Raw genomic sequence first — 24,234 nt, forward strand, 5'->3', positions numbered from 1 at the left:
ACTATTTTGGTATTTGCCACTATTTTGGTACCCGGGAAAATTAAAACCAACGTTCTCTTGCTTTTTGCTATTATTTTTCTTCACAAATCAATAAATCTTATAATTCTAAATAATTCTGGACAGTTTGTGTATAATTTGGAGTAATTTGTTATGTTTAATTTAAGTTTTTCTTTGCTTGCGCATCTTTTCCGACCGAATTGTCATCATTTTGACACAGACACAGTGACGCTAACTTAGGGGGTATTACAATCAGCTGTCCTAACAGCCATATCACGGAGCTAAATTCAACTGTCGTACTTTTAAAAATCAATTGCATAGCATATCCGTCGCCGATTGAAATGGTATTAGTGCATCGAAACTGTTCGGCGAAGCTGCTAGGTAAGTATATGACGAGTCAATACTAATATTGATATTTACTTGCTAGCTATCGCACTATGACTTGTTTAGTGTGCCTGCTCAGACTGCTGTGGCGTCTTGAGTCGTCCATTTGATTTTATCATCATCATCATGTTGTGTTCAATTCCAATTTTGAATGTGCATCGATTTCTCAAAACAGTAATTTATAGACATGTATATAGTTCATCTGATCCAGAAAGTGATAGTTTAAACTTCATGTACATGTCCAGCTTGAATTTAAATAATCTATATGCGGACGTTGAGCAGGCGGACAACAACAGAGCCACCGAGCGATATGCTATTTTTCCGTTTGTGTTTCTTCCATTTGTGATGCATTTCTGTAAAATATTCCGTATATGACGACTTTCCCGAATTCGCTGGTGTTGTCAAGTTGTAGCATCCATTCTGGAAAATCCATATTTTAGCAGCTATTTATTTTCTTGAAATTAAAATGTTTTAATATGCAAGATTTAAGTAATTAATGAGGTCTTGATGTTAGTAATTTATATTCATAACCTGAATGGTATTCTTGTATAAAACATGTTGGTCACTTTCTTATTTTATCGTATTTTTTCTCTATAACATGACGAGATAGAACAATTTGTATAATATATTATACAATTCTGTAAATGACAAAGGTGTGTCAATAGTCAATAAAACAGCCTAGGCAATACTGTAGTCAGTTAGAAAAGACATAAAATTTTGTTATTAATCTCACTAATAAAAACCATTCATGGTTATTTCAATCTTTGTATTACATTTTAATTTGTTTAATAAGTTTTACAATACAAAAACCATCTTTATTATTGCTGCATTGTGGATATAAATGCAGCTCCAGAATGTGAGTAACCACTTGGAATTCCTACTGAATTTTGGGACGCCATGAATTCGCAGAAATGCTTTCTTAATTTCATTTCCAAATACTTGCTGTGATAGATGAATGTTTAAACTATCATTTATACATATACCATAAGTGAATAAAAAATATTACTAAAAAAATCCTTTGAAAATCAAAAGTTTACCATTCAATCTATTGGTATCTAACTACCTTGGCCTGACTCACTGCACTGATGATCAATGGGACAATGGCTTCCTATAGAGAAGAAATGTGTTAACTCAATATTGGATTGGATTTCGATATTGGAATTGTGGGATTGAAAATTAAACTGAACAATATAACCATAACATTTTTAAAAATAACTTGCACATTGCTTGAAAACAGGAGATGTAAAAAGCTTATTTTAACGGAGGGCTCTATGGAAAAGATGTGAGCCCCCCAAATGCCCTATACAGTTCAATTTTCTATCCCACAACTTTTTGCAAAATCAAATATGGAGTTAACACATTTCTTCCCTATATTTGTATAACTACAACTGGATATTATGAATCACTGCCTTAACTATGAAACAAATAATAAGGTATAATTATTCCCTTATAACCTAACCTGACTCACTGCACTAACAACCAATAAGACATTTGTTACTCATAATTAGGACTAGGTATTATTATTATTTTTAATATTTTTTTTTGTGCCAGGCAACAGTTCCGGACATTGAATGTCACTCTTGACTATCCTGACTTTTTTTATGTGCAAATTGCAAGTGCTGACACATAGTGCATTTTTACCACAGAAGTCATATTCAAGTTTGGGACTACGGTACATGACAGGGCTGTGCGGCCATTTTCCTATCAAATGGCAATTTAATGCGCTATCCTGGCAGACCTTAATCAAAGTTCCCCCAAAGTCGCATTCGTTAGTGAATAAATCTTGGCCAGTGGAATTGGGCTTTCCGTGTTCAGCCTTAGTAGGATTTGAACTTGGGTCTACAAATCATGAGTCTGATGCGACAACCACTACCAGTGACCGGTAGGACTAGGTATTATTACCTGGTAATCGAAGACGACCTGACCCGACTCACTGCACTACCTATAAAACTAATAATAAGGTATTATTATTCCCCTAGAACCTAACCTGACTCACTGCACTAACAACAAATTGGACATTTTTACCTACATTTATAACAACAGTGTTCTCCCCAGACCTCTAAAGCATCATGGTAGTGTTGTGACCCTGTGATAAGTTCTTTCAAGGGTGTAGCCCCTCTAAATCCAAATCAAATACTAGAATATTAATAATTTGCCCATTGCAACAGCAACAATGTGACAAAACAAGTCTCACAAATCACAAATGCTGCATACGTCTGGAAAATATACTGATTTGGTACACTGCTGTTATTTGCAGTTTTTGCTTTAATTCAAAAAAAAAAAAAATGAAATTAAGTCCCATTGAAAATAAAACTGTACATAAATCGAATCAAACATTATTCAACTGCAGGCGAGATCGCCAAAGAAAAAAACTGACTGGCAACACTGTTGTTTGGAGGTGTCAATCTGCCCAACGAATGTGTGTCTTGGCTACGCTGGTGGCTCATGCTTTGCCAAATTTTGCCGAATGGCAAGTACACACATTGAGTTTTAAGTTGAGTTGCCAAATAATATATTTTATAGCCAAAATTGACCATATTTTAGGAAAGTAATGATTATTTGAATGTATAAACCATCTTTATAGTAATGTTCTTGAATGTATAATAAAGAAAAATGAACAACTTTTACCGTAACATTTTTTCTGATAGTTAGTCGATTTTTCTAGGATAGGACGTCACCATGTCTACAACAGAGCTGGTATTATGTTACAGTATTTCGCCGATCATGTATTAAAAAACTCTTGAAAATATGATACATCAGGGCAAAATGTAAGATAAAATATGAAACTTCGGTCTGACCTTTTGCATCACTTCCTGTTGAAACACCATTGATAGTTCCTCACAAAGTCATATGTTATCACATGACTTTGTGGACATTTTTTTTTATCATCCCCAGTTCTTTCTAAGATTAAAACATTAACTCGAGACACACGTTAGATCAAAAGAAATACCTGGATTGCCAGTCTGTTTATTAGTGGTTCTAAGATAATCGCCAATGAATCATTTTCAGGATTTTTTTTAAACAAGAAACAGGGGCGCATCGCCCTCATGCCATGGTCATGTGCCCCTTACCCTAGGGGCAAATTTTCTGGCAACCACAAATTTCTGAATGACAAGGGATCACAAGTGGCTTCAGTCTTCAACTTTGACCTGTCTGACAGTAATTTTGGCCCCAAGGAAGCCAGAGAATGTTCCACACCCTGATAGGGAAAACCCCATCTCTCCTACATGGTGGTGCCGCTGAATTGCAGTGCTCTCTCTTGCAGTTTTTTTTCAAGAAAAAACCCTGATTTTAATTAACAAAACATTCTAAATCTGTTCAATGCAAGAATGTTACGGTTCAGCTGACAAGGTTAGGGTGATCATAGCATTACACTTAAGGTATAGATCAATGAAAAATCGTTGACTTTAGTTTGAAATTTTGTCATTATTGATTTATTATTTTCATCCTATTTTGATAACTCGCAATCTCACAAAAAAAAATGTTTGCCCTGATGTCTCATGAACCGACAGTGACATGGGCACTAAAACTGACTGTACTTGTTGCACACAAAATAATGATAAACAGTTATCTCCATGGATAACAATATATTTACTGACTGGCTATAACATATTAACTATTTCTATTGCTTTTTAGCTCCCCTGTCGACAAAGTCGACACAGCTAGGCATTAGTGGAACGGTGCATAGCAGAGTGTCAAAACCTCAAATTTTCTAATTTTGGTGAATATTTTTGTCATTTTTGGTAAAAAGTGATATTTTCGACTTCTTGTTAAAAACCTCTAGTCCGATTGCTTTGATATTACATATATAGGTACTATATGTGGACCTTTCTCAGATTTGTTCATTTCATAATAATATCTTAAATTCTCTAATTTTGGTGAATATTTTTGTCATTTTTGGTAAAATGTGATATTTTCGACTTCTTGTTAAAAAACGCTGTCTGATTGCTTTGATATTACATATATAGGTACTACATATGGATCTCTCTCAGATTTGTTCATTTCATAATGATATCTTAAATTCTCTAATTTTGGTGAATAATTTTGTCATTTTTGGTAAAAAGTGATATTTTTGACTTCTTGTTAAAAACCGCAAGTCCGATTGCTTTGATATTACATATATAGGTACTACATACGGACCTCTCTCAGATTTGTTCATTTTGTGATGATATCTTTAATTTTCTAATTTTGGTCAATATTTTTGTAATTTTTGATAAAAGGTGATATTTTCGACTTCTTGTTAAAAACCGCAAGTCTGATTGCTTTGATATTACGTATATAGGTACTATATGTGGATCTCTCTCAGATTTGTCCATTTCATAATGATATCTTAAATTCTCTAATTTTGGTGAATATTTTTGGTAAAAAGTAATATTTTTGACTTCTTGTTAAAAACCGCAAGTCCGATTGCTTTGATATTACATATATAGGTACTACACGTGGACCTCTCTCAGATTTGTTCATTTTGTGATGATATCTTTAATTCTCTAGTTTTGATGAATATTTTTGTAGTTTTTGGTAAAAAGTGATATTTTCGACTTCTTGTTAAAAACCGCAAGTCTGATTGCTTTGATACTATACATATATGTACCTCCGGCAAACCTCCCTCAGATTTGTTCATTTCATGATGATATCTTGAATTATCCAATTTTGATGAATATTTTTGTCATTTTTAGCAAAAAGTGATATTTTTGAATTCTTGTTGAAACAGCAAGTCCGATTGCTATACATACTATACATATTGTTCATTTTCTTATATGATATCCTCAGTTCTTTAATTGAAATGTGCCTTGCTAACAGCGGAGCTATCTCAGTCGATAGGCTGCTTGTTTTGCTGTTCTATTTCAAACTTTATTTGACTTGATAAATACATAAAAGACAATGGAGTAAAATGATATAAAATATCAGACTGTCTCGTCTTTAATTAATTGTAGATAGATTGTTAACTAATTTTATACTAACACAGTTATGTATCACAATATTCAATGAGAAAATTATGCAAATTAGATACAGTGTTTGACATGGGGTCTGGGGAGAACACTGAACTTGGACTGGATTTTATTAATCCTGAGGCCCTGACCTGAATCACTGCACTAACAAGCATTGAGACATTTGTTATCTATAACTAGAAATAGGTTTTACATGTATTAATCCTGAGGCCATGGCCATAACCATTGCACTGATGACCAATGGGACACAGGTTACCTATAACTAGAACTGGGTATATTTGTTTCAGAGGACTTGACTTGACTCACTGCACTAACTAGCAATGAAACTTTTGTTACTTATAACTAATACTGGGTATTATTAATCCCAGAGAACCTGACCTAACTCACTGCACTAACTAGCAATGAAACTGTTGTTACTTATTATTAATCCCAGAGAACCTGACCTAACTCACTGTACTAACTAGCAATGAAACTTGTGTTACCTATATCTAGGTCTGAACATTATTATACCGAGGGAATCTGATCTGACTCACTGCACTAACTAGCAATGGGACTTTTGTTAACTATATCTTGGACTGGGCATTATTATACCCAGGGAACCTGTCCTGACTCACTGCACTAACTACCAATGGGACTTTTGTTACCTATATCCAGGACTAGGCATTATTATACCCAGGGAACCTGACCTAACTCACTGCATTAACTAGCAATGGGACTTTTGTTATCTATATCTAGGACTAGGCATTATTATACCCAGGGAACCTGACCTGACTCGCTGCACTAACTAGCAATGGGACTTTCGTTAACTTTATCTAGGACTGGGCATTATTATACCCAGGGAACCTGACCTAACTCACTGCACTAACTAGCAATGGGACCTTTGTTACCTATATCTAGGACTGGGCATTATTATACCTACAGAACCTGACCTAACTCACTGCACTAACTTCATGTACAAATCAGACTTTTGTTACTTTAATATACTAATACTGGGTATTATTAATCCCTGAGGCTCTGTTCTGGCATTTGTTAATGAGTACTGGGTTTTATTAATCCCAGAGAACCTGACCTAACTCACTGCACTAATGACCAATGAGTCATTTGTTACCTATAATTAGGACTGGGTACTACCGGTATTAATATTAATTCCCTGACCTGACTCACTACACTAACTACTAATGGAAGACTTGTTACCAATAACCCTTAGGCCCTGTAGTTCACAATGATAAGTATTAAACAATCTATTAGATATAGATACCTAACTAGAGTTAACCACGTAACGCCAAAATTACCCTTCATTAATTGTATTGTCTTTTAAGAATTGGTAGACAGTAGACTAAGTTGTTAATATAGTTTGACACAGTAGCTGCAATACAGGCTATTGACTTCAACGACAATCACTCAGACTTGGGAATTACAACGCCACAGTTGCACATTACAGTTGTAGATGTATTCATTCGATTCACTGTATGCGACCTACACTGTCACCTATCAATTTAAATCGACTACACAAAATAGAAACACTGACCAACTCATCTATGTTGGCTACGCCAGTACGTTATATCCCATACAAAACCGTTAACATCATACAGAATCACTATATATCTCAATGATTTAAAACTATATTATTTTGAATATTCTACAAGCAGTGCATATAATACCACTGTAATCAATGGGTCAGATTATTTGCTGACATGGTAACTACATGCAATACGTGGCATAATATATTATGTACCATAACTTTAACCCTTTCTAGCTTGTCCATGACTGTGTGCCCGAGGCTCGCCGTTCCCAACGATGTACGGTAGTAAATATATAACAAGATAATCAAGTTATGTGACAAGGAGAACACGAATGAGGGGACTGCTTTTACATATGCGTCATGTTATTGAATTAAAAGGGACAAGTATCATTTTGTATAAAGTGTCGTAAAAATAATACATACATGAACCGATGCTCCTTTAACAGTGGTGCTACACAGCATCATCACCACTACAATGATCGTTAGATACATCTTATAGTCGGACAAATTGAACAAGAAAGTGATAAACCTGTTATATCACACGGGAACAAAAACTACGCGCCTTTTACTTGTTACAATCAATATCAGCTGTGAATAAGCGAACGTGTTTTAAATAATAACTATAGTATGTTTATGGGATAATGTCAGCTTGTACCAGTATGCTCACTTTGCAATTGTTTTAGATTACACAGAAATAACTCAATATTGCGAACCGGAAATTGGATTGCCAAGTATCGGCGGTTTTGAATGAATTATATTATATCACATTATATTATGCCAGTCTGTTGAAATCTGCTCGTAAACTGCATCTAGACCCAGAACGAGCATACCGAAATATGGATATGTTTTTTTTTTATCACGGCTGAGTCAACTAAAGTTATCTTTTGTCAATAATATCGAATGTCCCTCAATGGCAAGCCGATGACCCACTTTGTCATGAAGCGTAAATGTCCTATATAAAGGTTGATACGACAAGATAAACCATTGGAATTTAAAAGCAAAAACAAAAAGCAAGAGAAGTAACATAGAGTACGTATACAATATGAATTCCTAATTGTTGGGACAAATAGTATCACATTATTTACAAATCGGGACCAGTTTTTGACTGAAATTGTAATGTAAATTAACAACTGACAACGATTGCCTGATTACAATTCAAATAAATAAATAATGTTCAAACACTGAATTAGTAAGAGAAGATATAATACTATGCGCATAGATCATAGTACTGCCAGTAATCAAGTAGTTGTGCCTTGAATATATAATAATAGATTATTATGTATAATTAAAAATCTGTCACTGTTACGCCAAAAGTTACAGCGTGTCGTAATTGTGCGATATTGCACTGGCATTTTCATCCTACATATTAGAAAACGTAAATTCCAAATAAGGAACGATTACGTGCGTGAGCGTAACATTGCTGACCCCAGGGTTTGACCGAACCTCACACAAAGTACATACCAGCGATTATCGAGCTGTTAAAATTGCTATACTACTTACGTAAATGCCAGCTTGTCAGAGTATGCATTTAGCGTTTACATTCGACGAACGTCGTTATTTAAGTGGATATAACATACTCAAACCTTAGTCTTGAACAGCAGACATTATGTAGAAATTTACAACGAAACAATCCACAAGAAGAAAACAAATCAGTTAACGATTGCAGTACACTAAATGGTCAATTCAGTAGGAGAAAGATATATGAACTACATGCTCAAGAAAAGAGTGATTACTTTCTGCTTCACATGTGGTACATGCCATATATAATTCCGAGTCATAAACAAGTGATTCATCTATGAAACCAGATATTTAAAACAGACAATTAAAAATTGATGCCATCTGAGAACGTCTTTGTAACAGTTTTATCGTATTCAATCTCAGGCTCATTATATCTGCTAACTTGTTTGTATGTTCAGGCCAGTAGTTCTCTACAATAGTCGTTTAAAGAGACTGCATATGTACCGCATGTCCTGGCATATCAAATCAGCTGGGCAATATATAACTTAAAGACAGGAGAGTGTGGGAAGCATATATATAAGTATGGAGCAGAGGAAACAGATTCAGTACTCTTCTTAATCTCAAACTCAACTAGATATATCATTGGTATTTATACACTAAATTTAGAATTGTTAAGTACATCAAAAGTACACTATCACAAATTTAACGAAATGCGGAACTGACGGATTTGGCTCCCTTTGTTTTTTCTAATTTCTGTAAAAAACCTAAACAATTAATCAGCCAGAAATGGAGAACAATTTGTTGAGAAATAACCATTTTGATTATATAGAAATACATTGGCAGAATGTAAAAAAAAACCGAACCGGGACAAGATGAACATGTTTTTCAAATTGTAGTGATGACTAAGAAACATCTGTTCTATGTCACCCATAACTACTACGGAACACCTCAACAAGGCACCAATGAGACTGTTCATCTGGTCTGGCCCTTAAAGCAATGCATCGTTCAGGGAAGTTCAATTACACCTTCACTGGAGCCGAACACTACTCTGATCTGAACTTTCCTAGAGTGGTATACCCCAAAGTGAAGTAAATACCAAGCGTTGTCAGGAGCTAATTCTGTATCAGGGACAGGACTGGCGTGTTGACGTTCTATTACCTTCTCCATGAATTGGAGGTATCATTCCATCATATCTGGTTTTCGTTCTAGCTGCTTCAGAAGATTTTTGAAGCGACACAATTTTGTCCGATAGTTGTGTGGTAGTCTACTTGGATCGTATCTAAATTGCCCTTTCTGTTGATGTGGGTACCGTTTTGCATGTAGTCTAAGAAGCGTTTGTCTTCTGATGGTAATCACACTGCTTTTCGTTGTCTAGCGTTTTTGTAACATAGACATGGACATCTGTGTCGTTCTGTGTCTGCATAGAAAGAGGATGATGGGAATGTCCCATTGCTTTGCTTGTAACAGGATATCTTCTCTCTACATTTGTTCAGGATGAACTCTAGTAGTTTTTCAACTATGGGGTTCAGAACATGTGGTGTGTTCAATATGCTGAGAACAACAAGTTCTTCTAAATCTGTCTACTGAGATCTTAGGTTATCCTTTGGTGTATTTACTGTACTGAGAAGAGACAGTTTTTCAGTTGTTGGCACACACGCCGTCTGGACCATATATTCAAAGGTTTTTCGTCAAGTCAGAAACATGTTAGGATCACCACCATACACCTCAGGTTCTTGAACTGGTAGGCGTTGACGAGCTAATATTTTGATGTATTCACTGGGAAGGTGTGAGAGCAATTTCGCCTGCTGTTCTGAATTGCTGTTGTGATATGTTATTCTGTACCATACTTGCATCCCATGGCTGTTTGGAGTGGAGAAATTGTATCATACCCGGTAAGTGTAGTTGGTGATGGAGGTCTTAGTTGTTGGTTGAAATATGGTGAAGCTTGAGGTTTGAGGTTATGTTCGTTAGATGTACTAAAACGTAAGGCATGATCATTGGATGTCTCCCGAGGTAATGTGAACATATGTTGTGTTGCTCCTTTTTCCACTACTTTCTGAAATGCTTCTGCGCTTGCCTGTGTGACTGCTGCCTTTTTCTTTGCTTCTAGTATTTTCAAATTGGCTCTGAAACTGGCTTCCATAACTGCTTGCTCCGCTTGCTGTTTTGCTATGGTTATTTCATACTCAGCCTCCTGTGCTGCCGCCTCTACATCAGCAAATGCTTGTGTGCGGGTGGTGCTTAACCTTGACGATGCCCTTGACAAGACCGAGTTGAGGTTCGAGTTTAATTCTTGGAGTTCTCTGCCTTGCCACTATTTCCATTTCAATAAGTTGTTTATGTTATATGGAAACGTGGTTCTGTATAATCTGCGTCTTTGCGTGCTTCCTCTGAATGGTCTTGGTCATATAGGTTCATTACATCTACGTATGTGCATTCATACTGGTAGGCAAGGGCACCTAGGTCATTCATAAAAATGTGGATTCGCTTCGTGTGGTTTGAATACTCCAGATAGCTAACAAGTTTTTTTCGCAATCACTGATGGCATTTGCTAGTGCTTTAGGTGTTAGCTTTCTTTAGCGTTGATGGCGTACTTTATATCTACGTTCATCGACAGAATCACCTTTCTGCTTATTTTTGTTATCTTGTTCATCATACTGTTCGGAATATACTTAAGTTTTATTGTCACCATATTCTGTCATATCTATTCCATCGAGTTGGACTATACTATATTCTGCCAGTTCTGTTCATAAGAGTACATTCACAATGTTTCTGAGTTCTTTGGGTTATTAACGGTACACACAAGTAACATCTGAGTTTACCACTAACCGTCCTGATAATCTATGTGTGGTATTATATACAGATGGTTTCTGTTCACACTGGTGTACCTATACAGTACACATGTTCAGCCTAGCATACCATGTAGAGGTCACATTATCTAAACATCAGTATCTGTTGTGTTTACTGCCACTGTACACTGGAGACATCAACATATTTACTGCAGTATTTATTACGATAATTCACTGTTCTAGGGTCAAACTGCGTCTAATATACCCATACTAGTGTCAACCATGCTCAAATAATCACCCCTCCAAGTGCTTCGGTTTACGTCAGATTTATTTAAAACACTGTGAATTCTATAACATAAAAGCAATACAGACACTGTGAAAGTAACTGTGAAACTATTTGTATCCATCAGGCAACGATGTCACTACATAAATGACTGTAGAAATATTACATATTTTCAGTAACACAATGTAACATACATGTCTAAAATAAAGATGTTAAAAAAAGTTCTAAAGATGGTTGACTTACATCAATGAGTCTCTAAAGCAGTATATGCCTATCATAAACAAGCGTTTTAACGCGATTCTAACATGACCTGTGATGGCGCATTCTACATGCGTAGGTGGTGCTGATAGCAGCCTTTCTGTATGGACGAATTACAAAATAACTATAACAATTGAAATTGGAAATAATTAAAAACTTGCCTACAGCACATTTTCCACACTGGCGGTTTCCCAAACACATTTACTAGAATTATATTGTTTTTTCATAAGCTGTATGAGAGAAAATAATAGACCATTCATTAAAATGTCCTGTTTATTTGGTCAGTAGCAAATTTGAATGGGATTGTGACTGGAGGTCGTCGTAGAGTGTTATAACTATGCTACACTGTTAAAAGCGGATTACCGAGGGTGCGATAACTCTCATGTTATAATAGAAGCGGAAAAATATTCTAGACACAAATATTCAGTTTTATTTATTGTACTCTATGGAAAAACTAAACTATTAATTACAATGTTTCAACAACAGTTACTGTTACCTTAGTACACAGTTGAAGGTCGACACAAATACCTGTCCAGATATAAATATTGTGGTCATAAGTGGTTAGTTATGCAGTAAATCACTCGAAATGGCATCGTACACCAGTGATATAGGAACAAAGTCTATGTTGGCGTTCAATCAGAGGCGGAGCTAACCCGTTTATCGGCATATTAACTGCTAGCCAAGACACCTCTCAGCAAATAGGTTCACCAAGATTTCCATAAGTCAGCTTACCCAAAGAGTGCTCAATTGCTGTAGACTTCAAAGTTTGGCACAAGGTTAAGACATATGGGTTCACCATTTTGGGAATTCCACAGATCAATTCCACCGTAATATTCCAGAACATTTCTAATAGTGTGTGACCCCAAACATCGCCCTCAGAGCTGGGATATAACAACAAAGAAGCTGGGATGTCATGCATATGTCGTCTGGGTGATGAGTTCGATATGCCAACATAATGAAATGTCAAATTTCTCTATTCAGCCTGCAGTATAGTGAATTGCTTGATGCATAATAAATGTGTATTTATTATTTTCAGCTAGACAGCTTAGTGCAGCCGCCACATAAAAGCAACATACCATATATTTGACCTAAACAGATATACATATAATTGATAAGATAACATTTCACCAATTTGAAACTTAGTAGCTAGTTTTTATGTACATTGTAAATTTATGTGCTTGGGTTATTATTCAGGGCATGAAATAACCCCACGCATTGGGTTATATGAGGACAATACTTAATACATGGCAGGAAAATAACGTTTCAGTCGGTGAGACAAACACTATAGCCAAACCCACAGTGATTTAAAATATATATTCACCACTGCTGCCAATCATTATGCAAAGTAAAAAAAAAATGGAAATTGACTCACTATAGATATAATGTCTACCTAAGCTGGCTTGTATCCCTAACACAGATTAAGGTGGCTTGGGATTATAGACATTTAAATTAACATAGACACATAAATCATATTTTTTTTCGAGCACTAGTATTTCATCGGAGAGGTCAATACAGTGTCAATGACATTTCATGCACAAATCACCTCCCACTTACCTTGTGAGCTTGTGATGCCGGCGAGTTTCTTTTCACGTAATTTGTATAGCCATTTATATAATACTTTCTAGCAGCTGTGACGCAACTAAGATTATAAGGATGTGTAAGTTAATTGTGAGATTGTAGCTAAGTGGATGGTTAGAATGATCGATATAATTTCTCAATTTTTTTATCTCAAACATTTTTTATACATGCTCCGTATTGAGCTAATGTCATTAAAGTAGAGCACAATATGTAGTACCCTATTTGGGAAGCTGTCTATCCTCGTTTTCCCAATTTTCGTTTTCAGTTGGCACTAGAACGTTGTTACAGTGGGTCATGTAAGTTCATTCATAATGATTGTACGACATGTGACTTGCACGTATTTAGATCTGCGCAATGCATGGTGGTTTTAACCATAAATAATATCACCATCATTGTAATTTTGATCATGCACGTGGGGTAGCCTCTATGTAAACTATAGCAGTCGTTGCCAAACAAATAAGTATATGTGATACGGAACTTTGTGCGTATTATTTCTAGTTTAGAGACCTTATGTGGTAGTATTTGCTATTTTCTATGCTTGTGTATATTTTACTTGGACCACTACCTGATTACATCTTGGTTTTTGTTGACCAACTTCCACTTTTTGTCAAAGCAACCCCAGTCCCAATTTGTGTAATCCGTATCAAAATCACCTTAACATACAGAAGGAACATTTCTTTATTTAAAATACGAATGTCTCAACTACAGTAAGTATCACTGAATTTATACAAAAGAAAATAGTGGGTACTAATTGCTTTGAGTCAACTCAACGCGAATCATATCAAGTTACCGTATTTGCTCTATTGAAGTACATCTCCAGACATATGAATGCATGCACGCCAAAAAATGCAAATGCTTGGCCCATATCAGCACTGGCTGGTGTTTAAAGTTTCAAATAAACCGTCTGATGTATCCTTGGTAAATCCCTTGACACGTGTTAAATTAATTGTCCATGGCTCTGATGATCGAGGAACAAATGTGGTATAAAACAAGGAATTCTATATAATAATAAATATAATAATAATAATAACATTTTCTTAAGCGATGTTCACTGCGTCATACACCGCTGTACAATACATGAATATAAATCACATTAAAATAAAAATAAAAAGTTTTCAAAATACTTTAAAAATAACTTTACGATTAAAATTGGAGTTGAATGAGAAGCTGTTGATGAGTTGTCAGACTTCTTTTAAAAACATTGATATTGATTGAGTGACGAATTGAGAGTGAAGTTCATTCCACAAAAGGGCGCAAAATTGCTAAACAAACGCCAGCCATATGGATATAGGAGAGATGATGACCCGACAGGATTTTGGGGTCACAAGGTCAAAGGTCAAGGTTATTACATACATGAAAATTGCCTTTTTTCCAAATAACTGAGAAACTGTTTAATGGATCAACTTCAAACTTGGATTGAAAGTAGAAATGACAGTAATCTGATATGATGTTGGAGTCACAAGGTCAAAGGTCATGTATGGGGTCATACGTGTAAAACAAAATACATGTGACTCACAAACTTATCTTTTGACCTAAATTGACAGAATTTGACAACTCAGCAAAGTGACTAAATTACATACAAATTCATTTCTCTAGCGATGTTCAAGGAAAATTCATTCTAGTGAGAAGAGTTAGGGTTTGGCTATCATGGGGCATGTTGTAGTCTACTGGGTGCTGTTGGGCTTCTGTCAAGTGTCATGGTTCTCAAATTATGGGGCACGTTGAAGTCCACTTAGAGCTGTAAGGCCTCTGTCATTCTCGTTATGTTACAAAAACAAAAAGAGACTAAGAGTAAAAACTATTTACAACATACGTTTGGTTTTAATATATACTGCATGATGCATGCATGATTCAGTAGGATATGAACTTTCATAAAGACTTTTACTGGTTAATACGTATTCAGCATTAAGCTGGTTGCTCAGCATAAAACCTGATAATTTTATGATGTAAATATTAAAACACTTTTTATGTGCCTTTTAAAGTCACACAATATTTGTGTCAATTTTTAATTTCCTCCCTGTACCAAAACATGCATGGAAGTGTGATAAATCAATAAGCATAAATCACAGTGGCATACATGTTATTAATTATGGAAAAATTTAAGTAAGTTTATTTTTCTATACAGGAAAGATACAAAAATTTCTGCTACCCACCTATACATTTTGAAATAAGTCCTCCTCTTCAAAGTTCTCGTCATCTACTTTGTCAATGATTGGCTCATCATCTAGTGTAATCATGTTATCACAGTTCTTGCACTCGCATAGTTCCGTACAGGGAAGGCCCATAGATGCACAACACTGATCATCTGCTCCTGGGACTTTACATTTCGACTTTCTGCACTTGCATGAAGTCAGTTCGAGAATGCTCTGTTAAGCTGGTTCCATATTCATCCAGTTTATTCCAAGCCCTTCGTTAACCAGCTTCCAGCTTGACCAACTGGTGAAGGAACATTCAACTGGCTTTCTAAGCACGTCTCTAAATAGCGGTTTGATAATTGGCTCTCTGGATATGTTTCATGAGGGCATCTTTGTTTGGGGGCATGATGTCTTCTTGCCTAGTAGTCATGGAAAACAGAGCATATCTTGCTTCATTCACCAAAATGATTTTGGTCATTCCGTACAACTTACAAACAAATTCCTCCAGAGTAGTAATCAAGTCATCTGTAAGTGTGAATGATTTTCCAAGCTCCTGAAAAGCCTTGATAAACTTTGGAGTCTTGGACATCAGTGAGAAAGGTTTGGTCTTTCCCCGTCCATAGACAGCACTCACGGAATCATTACCCATAAATCTGTGGAGGCCTACGGTTGCATTGCTGATGTCATCTCCTAGATGATGCTGTATCGCCTTCAAGTCAATTGTCCACTCCTTATCTTGCTTTTCAGTGTGAAAATACAACGTGGAACCGTCAAGTTGGGCAGACACGGCAATGCTGATGATGAATACATCTGTATCTGGGCTCTTTATGATGATATCATTCATACCCATGTTGCTGATGTACTTTGCATGCAACATCATCCTTGTGTCAGCCTCTTCTTGAGTAGTGTACAGCTCTGGAATTGCTTCACTGACAGTGGTACCTCTACAACACGATAACTTGTGGCATTGTTTAGAATGAGTGAGGTATACATGAATTCAGCTGCACCACAAGCACACCACATCTCACATAAAAACTTGGTAAAGTGTTGCTTGTTAAAGCTATTTGCCAAACATTTCTTCCATTGCATTGGAACTAGTTGATCCTGGTTTGCAATCTCAATCCGCTGGGACCCTCTTACAGCACGCTTTTTGTCTTTTTGAACCTTTTATGCTGACAGATGGATATGTGTCAGTAACAAAGTGGACAACATTAGATTTGGTGCTTCTGGCAAGGCACACTGCATCCTTCAGAATTTGCTTGGCAAACTCTTCTATGGTAGCAGGCACCTTACTTGCCATCCATCAATGACCCATACATACTCTTGTGGTGGATCCAAGGTTGGGGGTGACTCTAGTGAACTTTTAGATTCCACTTGGTGAAGAAGGGTAGCCTTGTTGCTCTTGACTAAACATCCTTCTTGTTTACAAATGGCTGGAGGGTACGGGCTTAATGAGTAACTTAGCATCTTTCGTTGATCAACTTTATGCACACGACCGATGATAATAAGCCTTGCTAGTAACTCACGGGCACTCTTCAGTACCACTTCTTTCCCTTTCATGTTGAATTTTGGCTTGTTGGAACTGGCAAAAGTCTTAAGCTTCATCTTGTTAATTGTCTTGTTAAGATCAGTATTTCCTTGTAGTCTGGTTTTGGCAAAGTTGATGAATGCTTCATCCCACTTATGTCCTGCTACTAGGAGATCTGTGCGCACACTGACTTGTGCAACAATTCCTTAAGAGAGGTGTACAAGATCATCAGCATCTGTCTCTCGATCTACCACAAAGTGATTTGTCATGTTGTTGATGGTACTCATGATGTTGGCTACATCTTGCTGGTCCCTTGTCATCCTGCTTTTTGTTAGATCTTCTCTTTTTGAGCACTTCTTGCTTTTACCAGCCTCTTACCATCTCTTCACATTGACTTGTGATGAGGGCTCTTTCGTGGTGACCTCTGACCCAACGTTTGGTAGCTCCTGGATTGTTTGAAAATCCCTTTACTCCTCCTCTTGCCTTTGTGTCCCTGTTCACTGTCTGTTCAATGCTCATGTCGCATGCCACCTGTGCGAATCCTAATCGTGTTGGCGTTGGACTCCAAAGTGACCCTTCATCACCTCATCATGAATGTAATGATGGGTGGTAGGAAGTTGGGTCATCTCAATCCAATAAACTGGCAGGTAGCGTACATAATTTGTCCTGTCATATGCAAACATCCACGGAAGCAGGGCTCTGATCGAAGCCAGATGGAGTGGCCAATTCCCTTCTCGAGTGGCACGTAAGAACAGGAGAACATTTTCTACCATGTCAAGATATGGAGACCACAAGTTGAATGTAGCGTCCTTCTTTCTTTTTTCAATGAAATTCTCATACTCATTGATCAATACTTGGAACATCTCTCCTTGAATTTTGTTGGTGAACTCACTTGGAAATGACTGTTGTAGAGATGACACCACTTCCCTGTACTGGTGTTGCTTCTCTTCTTCAAAGGTACACATGAAGCTCTGCCAGTGCAAGCGATGAAGTGCTTCAGCCATTAGTTTGTGACATCTCATACTTCTATTGTAGTTGTGGCCATTCACAACACCAGTGACCGAACCTGTAGCTACTACACCTGCTTCAATAAGCATGTCTTGCAACCCTGCATCCTGAAATAGCTTTCCAATACAAGCAAGAGCTGTCATTGTCGTGTGGAAAGACCCGAGACGAATGACTATCTTCTCCTGAAAGGTTCTTGCCAGCGAATCGTTCGTGCTTTGCAATAAATGGCCTGGTCAACCACTATCACAATGGCTGGAAGTTTCAACTGATGTGCTATCTCCAGACTTCGGTGTAGTACTGTGTGGACAGTGTTAAAATCTGTCGGGCTGGTATCTATCACTGGCAAGTATGCTATTGTTGCCTTATGAGGGACATTGGATGAAAGCAGTTGATTAAATCCTGTCCATGATGGCAGCAGCCGTTCCTGTGAGGATTTAGCAACATAGAAGGCTGCATCCTTTTCTTTGTTAGAATGGAGAATATAATTGTACTGACTCATCTCAAGTGGCACAGAACCAGCAAATGTCTCTGGTGATGATTTCCTCTGGCCATTGAATCTCACCAGTGCTGCAGCAGGTGTAGGCAAATATCTTTCTCTTGTCCTCTTCTTACTCTGGATGGGTAAAGCATGAGGTGTTTTGGCAGGAACATTGTCGTGTTGTACAGCTATTCCATTTGTGTTGTGGGTTAACGCTGTTTAAAACTGTGCTCCATCGTTTCTCTGTGAAAGGTTTTAGATTTTCGATTACGCCAGAACAATGAACAAAACACCTACGATGAGGCGAACTTTCCGAGACGGAAATGATGGTTTCACGTTCACTGTGTTGAGATATGCGACGACAACACGGAAGCCGCGCCGAATGATACAATGTTTCTGATTGGCTGCTGCCCGGTAATCTGTAATTTGGGCGGTTGGATAGGCCAATCGAGTGCGCCGATAGTTAGCGACATAAGAAGCAGACGATTTTTGGAAAAAAGCAATGGCTTTTTCATTAAAATACTAAATAATGCCCCACTTCCCAGTCTGGGAACTGCAATAATTATAACAGAAGTAAATCTCCATTTCTAAATACATTTCAGGTAGTCACACGATGCAGAGAACAAGACGAGCTTAAAAATCATCTTACCCCATAGTCTATAATTCATTATTTAGCAGAATGCACAGTATGCGAGTTTCTTCTTCACAGAAGCAAAAATAATGTTATAATGGATGCTATCTTAGTATAAAATGGTGCATGTCAGTTTGATTGACATGCGTCATTCCAGTCTGAATAAACATAACATCATTAAATCATATGCACACGTATCAACTTGCAATGCCCCTTTACCGACTAGACATTTGATCATACGACCTTGAATAATAATCACGTTGGAAGATCTTGTTTCTCTTTGATTGAATTCGTGTACACACACGGTTATGAAAAAATGTTGGTGATTAGAGAAGGATACTAAGATTTGCTCACATGTATGAGTTAATTAGATACATAATTAGACAACCATAACAATACCCGCTTATTGTAGATACGCGAGTTTAAGTAACGCTACTTTGACCAATGCAAAATATGTTCAGAGTCATTTTTCAGGAACATTTGTCCGGGTCAGTTCCTCCTTCCTCTGCAGGTGTTATGAGGGCTTGACCATAGGTCGTGTATTCACCGACTAATGTATAATAGATTAGCTGTTGAAAATCAATAATGATCAATAATGGGCATCATCATATTATCACGTATTCCCAATATTTGTAAAATGCCAAGCCCATCTATTTTTGAATTGGCCTTCAGCAATTGACATTGTAAAACGCAATGTTGATAATGTTAAAGCACAAAGCAAACCATAAAGCCTAATCTACTTGATGGTCTTGTTATATTAAATTCCATTGCTATTTTCTGCAGTAATGCATATTACTCCATGTAATGTTTTTATTGGCATTCATAGGTGCCCCGTAATAGCCAATCAGCATGTATTATGACTGCTCTCACTATGGCAACAGACAAACATTTTTTTAAATGCACGTGTCTGTATCAAGAAAACATATTCAGGCTGGGGCACAATGGTCGAATGCGCGCAGACTTTACGCAACTGATGATCCTACGTTGTTTCATATAAAGTGCGAATTTGAGGTGAGTAGTATTAAAATAAAATGGATTACATTACTGTGTATATAACACCAACATTGTCTATGTGTCTATTCCAGGTTCGGAATTGTAGCATTGTTCGGGGTTCAATCGGGGCTAAAATAAATGAGTACAAAGATTGCTGAAACGTATTTGTTCCCATAAATCGCCTGGCGTTTTATATTTCCCATTTATGTTGTTTGGAGTACATTTATCTTACTGAAACTATAAATATTGTTGGACGTGTTCGGTAGCGCAAATGCAAGAGACGATAACAAAGTTTAACATTAAATTTTTCGATTGTTATACAATTTGTACAGTATATTTGCTGCTGCTAGCGTGCGAATGTTGAGTGACCCCGTTTGCGTTGAAATATTAGCCGATACCCAAGCTCAGGTGTCGATTGTGATCTAAATTGCCCACCTGACACATGTATAAAATACAATTTGTCGCAACACCAATCTCCGGCTTTTCTCGGTCGAGTAAAAAGTCGATCTAAAATTCCTGGTAGTTCATCTGATAAACATATCGGGGTTAATACAGCATTCGCGATTTACAATCTAGATAAAGACAATAATGAAAATACACATACGTCACACAGAACAATGATAATAAATGATGATAAAGTCCATGCCTTACTAACATAAATCCCCATCATTACTGAGGCGTTGATGTAGTTATAATTTGTTTACAATATTCGAGACAATATCGGCATACAGTAGCCTTCCTGAAATCAAATTCAGGTTCTTAGTCATCTGTCAGACCAGTAATTTACAAATCTGTCATCTGCGCACAATGTCGCATCCGTCAACTCATCTACAAGTAAACAATAAATAAATATTAAACATTACAATATTCCCGTTTATATTTATGTAGATTAACCACGTTGCTATGACTATAACACAAAAAGAAATTGTTTTCTAGAATCAATAGAAGCAACAGCATGATGAAAGGTAGTAAAGTATCACCGGATGACGATAATAACGAACCGGAAGAAGAAAGACAAAACGAAACAAAGATACAGTCAGGTAAATACATAATAAATAAATAAATCTCTACCATTAACGATGTTGTAAATCATTTCTTATGTTGAGTAATGTCGCACATTGAATTCAACTCCCATTAGATGACAAGTTTTAAAAGTTGAAAAGTAAGGTCAACTTTAAAAAAAATATATAATTTTTTAAATCAAATAGAAAGAAGCATTATAACACATGTTGAATGTACTTATTTATGAAACCCATTCAATTACACCGATACTGGCAATAGTAAACATTGCTGACCTCGTTGACTGCCAGTACCAGTCTGCTTTCACCAATCCAGGTAATTTATTAATAAGTAATAAATGGCAAATACATTATTCTGATATCATACTAACTAAAATATTTCGAAATGTATGCATATCGTCTCTGAGAAAAGGTTTTTGAAATGTATGCATTACATTTGTGAGTCAACACAACGCATATAGAAGATGGTTGTGGATTTGTTAAACATGCAACCAATGATTTGTTTTCATTTACAAATGAAACAAATCGACGGATTTTCTATTTTGTTCATTAATACCATTTAAATTCGCATTCAGTATCATTTATTAATGCAATACATAAATAACTCTACAAGAAATTGTATAGAACGGTGGATTAAAATTGCGAAAGGCATCACTGCATGCGCCGTTTTAGTTTCATGCACAATTGTCATTTGAAATATTGATAGATTTTGATTTTCATACACGGGCAGATGTCAATGGACGCAAAATGTGTATGAAATTTCATTTTGTTTTTACTACAACGAGTAATTTTAAAATGTCACGTCGTAGATAATCGCCTGATTTTAACAGTTTTCTATGTACATAGCATTCCATATAGATAAGGAACCAGATTCACTCCATCGGGCAGCATATAATGGTGAATATGACAACATAATTACACTGTTGAAAACAGAAAAAATCGATGCGCAAGATAAACATGGTCGAACACCATTGATGCTTGCAGCCATTAAAAGTAGGTGGATCTGTATAATAGTTATCTCTAGGGGTGGGTAAGTGATTGGCATGGATACTTCAATATCGTGACCAGCAGGGATAAGCTAATTGATTTCTTCGTTTTGATTTGTTTTGGCTTTGAGTTGGTGCATTTTATGTAGATATAAATTGTATTTCTTGTACCCAGTTGCAATAAAAAAAATAAACTCGCATAACGAGAATTTTTTTTGCAACTACTCTTTTTTTTTATTTCACAGATCACACCAAGGTTTGCAGGCTGCTGCTAAGCAGTGGGGCCAACGTAGACATAATTGATGAAAACAACGAGTCATGTATTACTTTTATGTTAAATGCGAATATGGTACACATGGTAAGCTATTTGTGTCTTTAAGTTTTCTTTTAGATTTATCTTATAGTGATGCCCAATCTTAAGTCAATTTAAATTTGTACATTAACACCAATTACTCGAATACTAACACACGACAGCGTAACTTTATAGAAATAAATATTAGTCATGTGCAGCCGACATTGTGCTCCTTAGATATTTATCAGTTATTGTGTTTGACAAATTGTAAACAGTGTCTAAAACTATATGTTATTGTCGTATTAAATCTTGCTTCACACGCACTGATTACAAATAATTAAGTGGCAGCGTAGTCAAATGTCAAATGCCAATGAAAGCAAATTTCCAATATTTGTTTTGAAACTGGTAAGGACTATATATATATATCGTTATGCGTGGCGATAGATACGTTATTTTCAGTTTTTTTACCGTTGTAATTTACCGTGATGAAATGTTATGTACGTAGGCAAAACGTGCATTGGACAAGCTGTATGTGAAGGATTCTGATAAACGTTGTGAGAAATATCAGCTAGATATATTGGAACCGGAAAGGAAAAATAAGAAAGGTGAGTGATAATTTTTAGTTACATACTAAAAAAACATTTCAATATATTCTCTATAACATCTCTGTGTTTTGTTACTTTATTTTAGTATTTATTTTTAGGGTGTAATTTATAGTCTTATAGTCTTATAGTCCTGGTTTTAGCATATCGAAGGAATAATAATACAATCTATGAAAATCTATTTATCTATTAAGTTCAAACATAGAATGGGTCCCAACTTTGTGACTAAATTTTAAGTGATTCAATTCACCCAAACTATATCATTTTCTATTGGAATACCTATTCAGTATTGTGAATGTATAGAGGTTTAGTTTGGCGAGTGGGTGGACTAAAAGGTAACGTCGCTAAACCATTCGTTGTTTCGTAATTTGTAAGTAGCTATCAAGTAGCTATATTTTAAATGAAATTTTGTACTCCACTACTGTATGTGTACGAATCAGTGTTGATTGGTTTATTAAGTTATGTTGGATGTTGGTGTTATTAACAAGCTAAATATTTTCGATTTCGTTTCAGGTTATGCACGAAGCCCGGTATGAAATATTTGAGTTATTAGTTTCGACTTATACATTTGATAATAACTTGATCATTATTTACCACATACTAGTGTACAATGGTACAACCTAATCAATAGCTCATTTTCTACTAATCTATGTTTTGTATCGCGGTACCAGGCTTTGTTATTATATGTTATTATATAATAGACTGTGATATTACATGTCATATTTCTTTTTTTGCAGCTGCAAGTTATTGTTGATAATAATCTCTTTGAACTCATCGATCATCCCGTTATAAAACAAATTAGTAAACGGAAGTGGAAAAAGTTTGCCTGGTAATTCTTTACTGTGTTTTCACCATGTTCTCACTACGGCGTTCTCCAAATTCTCCGTGGAAGACGCTAGGCTGTCATTTATATAATATCTCCTCAAATTACCATCACATTCTTACGATGGCGTTCCCCAAATGTATGCATGGCAGAAGTTCGGTACGACGACAGAGTTCCCAGCAATTTTTTTCAGGATAATAAGAGGTTATTAGAATACCTTAAAGGTTTAACGAAGAGAGTACATCGGGAGTATCTACCGACGCGCATCTTTTCCCTCAAGAATACATTATGAGAATGCAAAAAGTTTAGAACAGAACAAGCGAACTTCTTTTTGTGGAGTCCAGTCAAACCCTGGTGGTAGCCATGTTTGTTTTTATTATTAGAGGACGCTTACGCGTGTATTCATTTCATATTTGGAATTCGCATTTCCTTATATGGCAGGATGAAAATACCCCGTAAAATTACAGCACGCTGTAACTTATGGCGTTACGGTGACAGATGTATAATAATAAATGAATTTG

At 36.3% G+C, this 24,234-nt stretch overlaps 1 protein-coding gene across 1 annotated transcript; it reads left to right on the forward strand.

Annotated features, from left to right (window-relative positions):
* The first annotated feature begins 290 nt into the window (after positions 1-290).
* LOC146731938 (uncharacterized) lies at positions 291-23,723 on the forward strand. The gene is made up of 8 exons (XM_085493009.1): positions 291-378; positions 19,825-20,009; positions 20,928-21,031; positions 21,857-22,003; positions 22,242-22,354; positions 22,794-22,893; positions 23,404-23,420; positions 23,628-23,723. The coding sequence occupies exons 3-8, from the start codon at positions 20,947-20,949 to the stop codon at positions 23,721-23,723; spliced, it is 558 nt and encodes a 185-aa protein (XP_085349135.1). The 5' UTR covers positions 291-378; positions 19,825-20,009; positions 20,928-20,946.
* Positions 23,724-24,234: the final 511 nt, after the last annotated feature.

The sequence above is a fragment of the Saccoglossus kowalevskii genome, chromosome 18, assembly GCF_978046115.1.
Source record: "Saccoglossus kowalevskii chromosome 18, keSacKowa6.1, whole genome shotgun sequence".
In the NCBI taxonomy this organism is placed as follows: Eukaryota; Metazoa; Hemichordata; class Enteropneusta; family Harrimaniidae; genus Saccoglossus; species Saccoglossus kowalevskii.

Coding starts and splice junctions, on each gene's coding strand:
- LOC146731938 (XM_085493009.1), top strand. CDS start 20,947: ATGATGAAAGGTAGTAAAGTATCACCGGATGACGATAATAACGAACCG. Junction 21,032..21,856: donor CGAAACAAAGATACAGTCAG/GTAAATACATAA, acceptor CTATGTACATAG/CATTCCATATAGATAAGGAA. Junction 22,004..22,241: donor GATGCTTGCAGCCATTAAAA/GTAGGTGGATCT, acceptor TTTATTTCACAG/ATCACACCAAGGTTTGCAGG.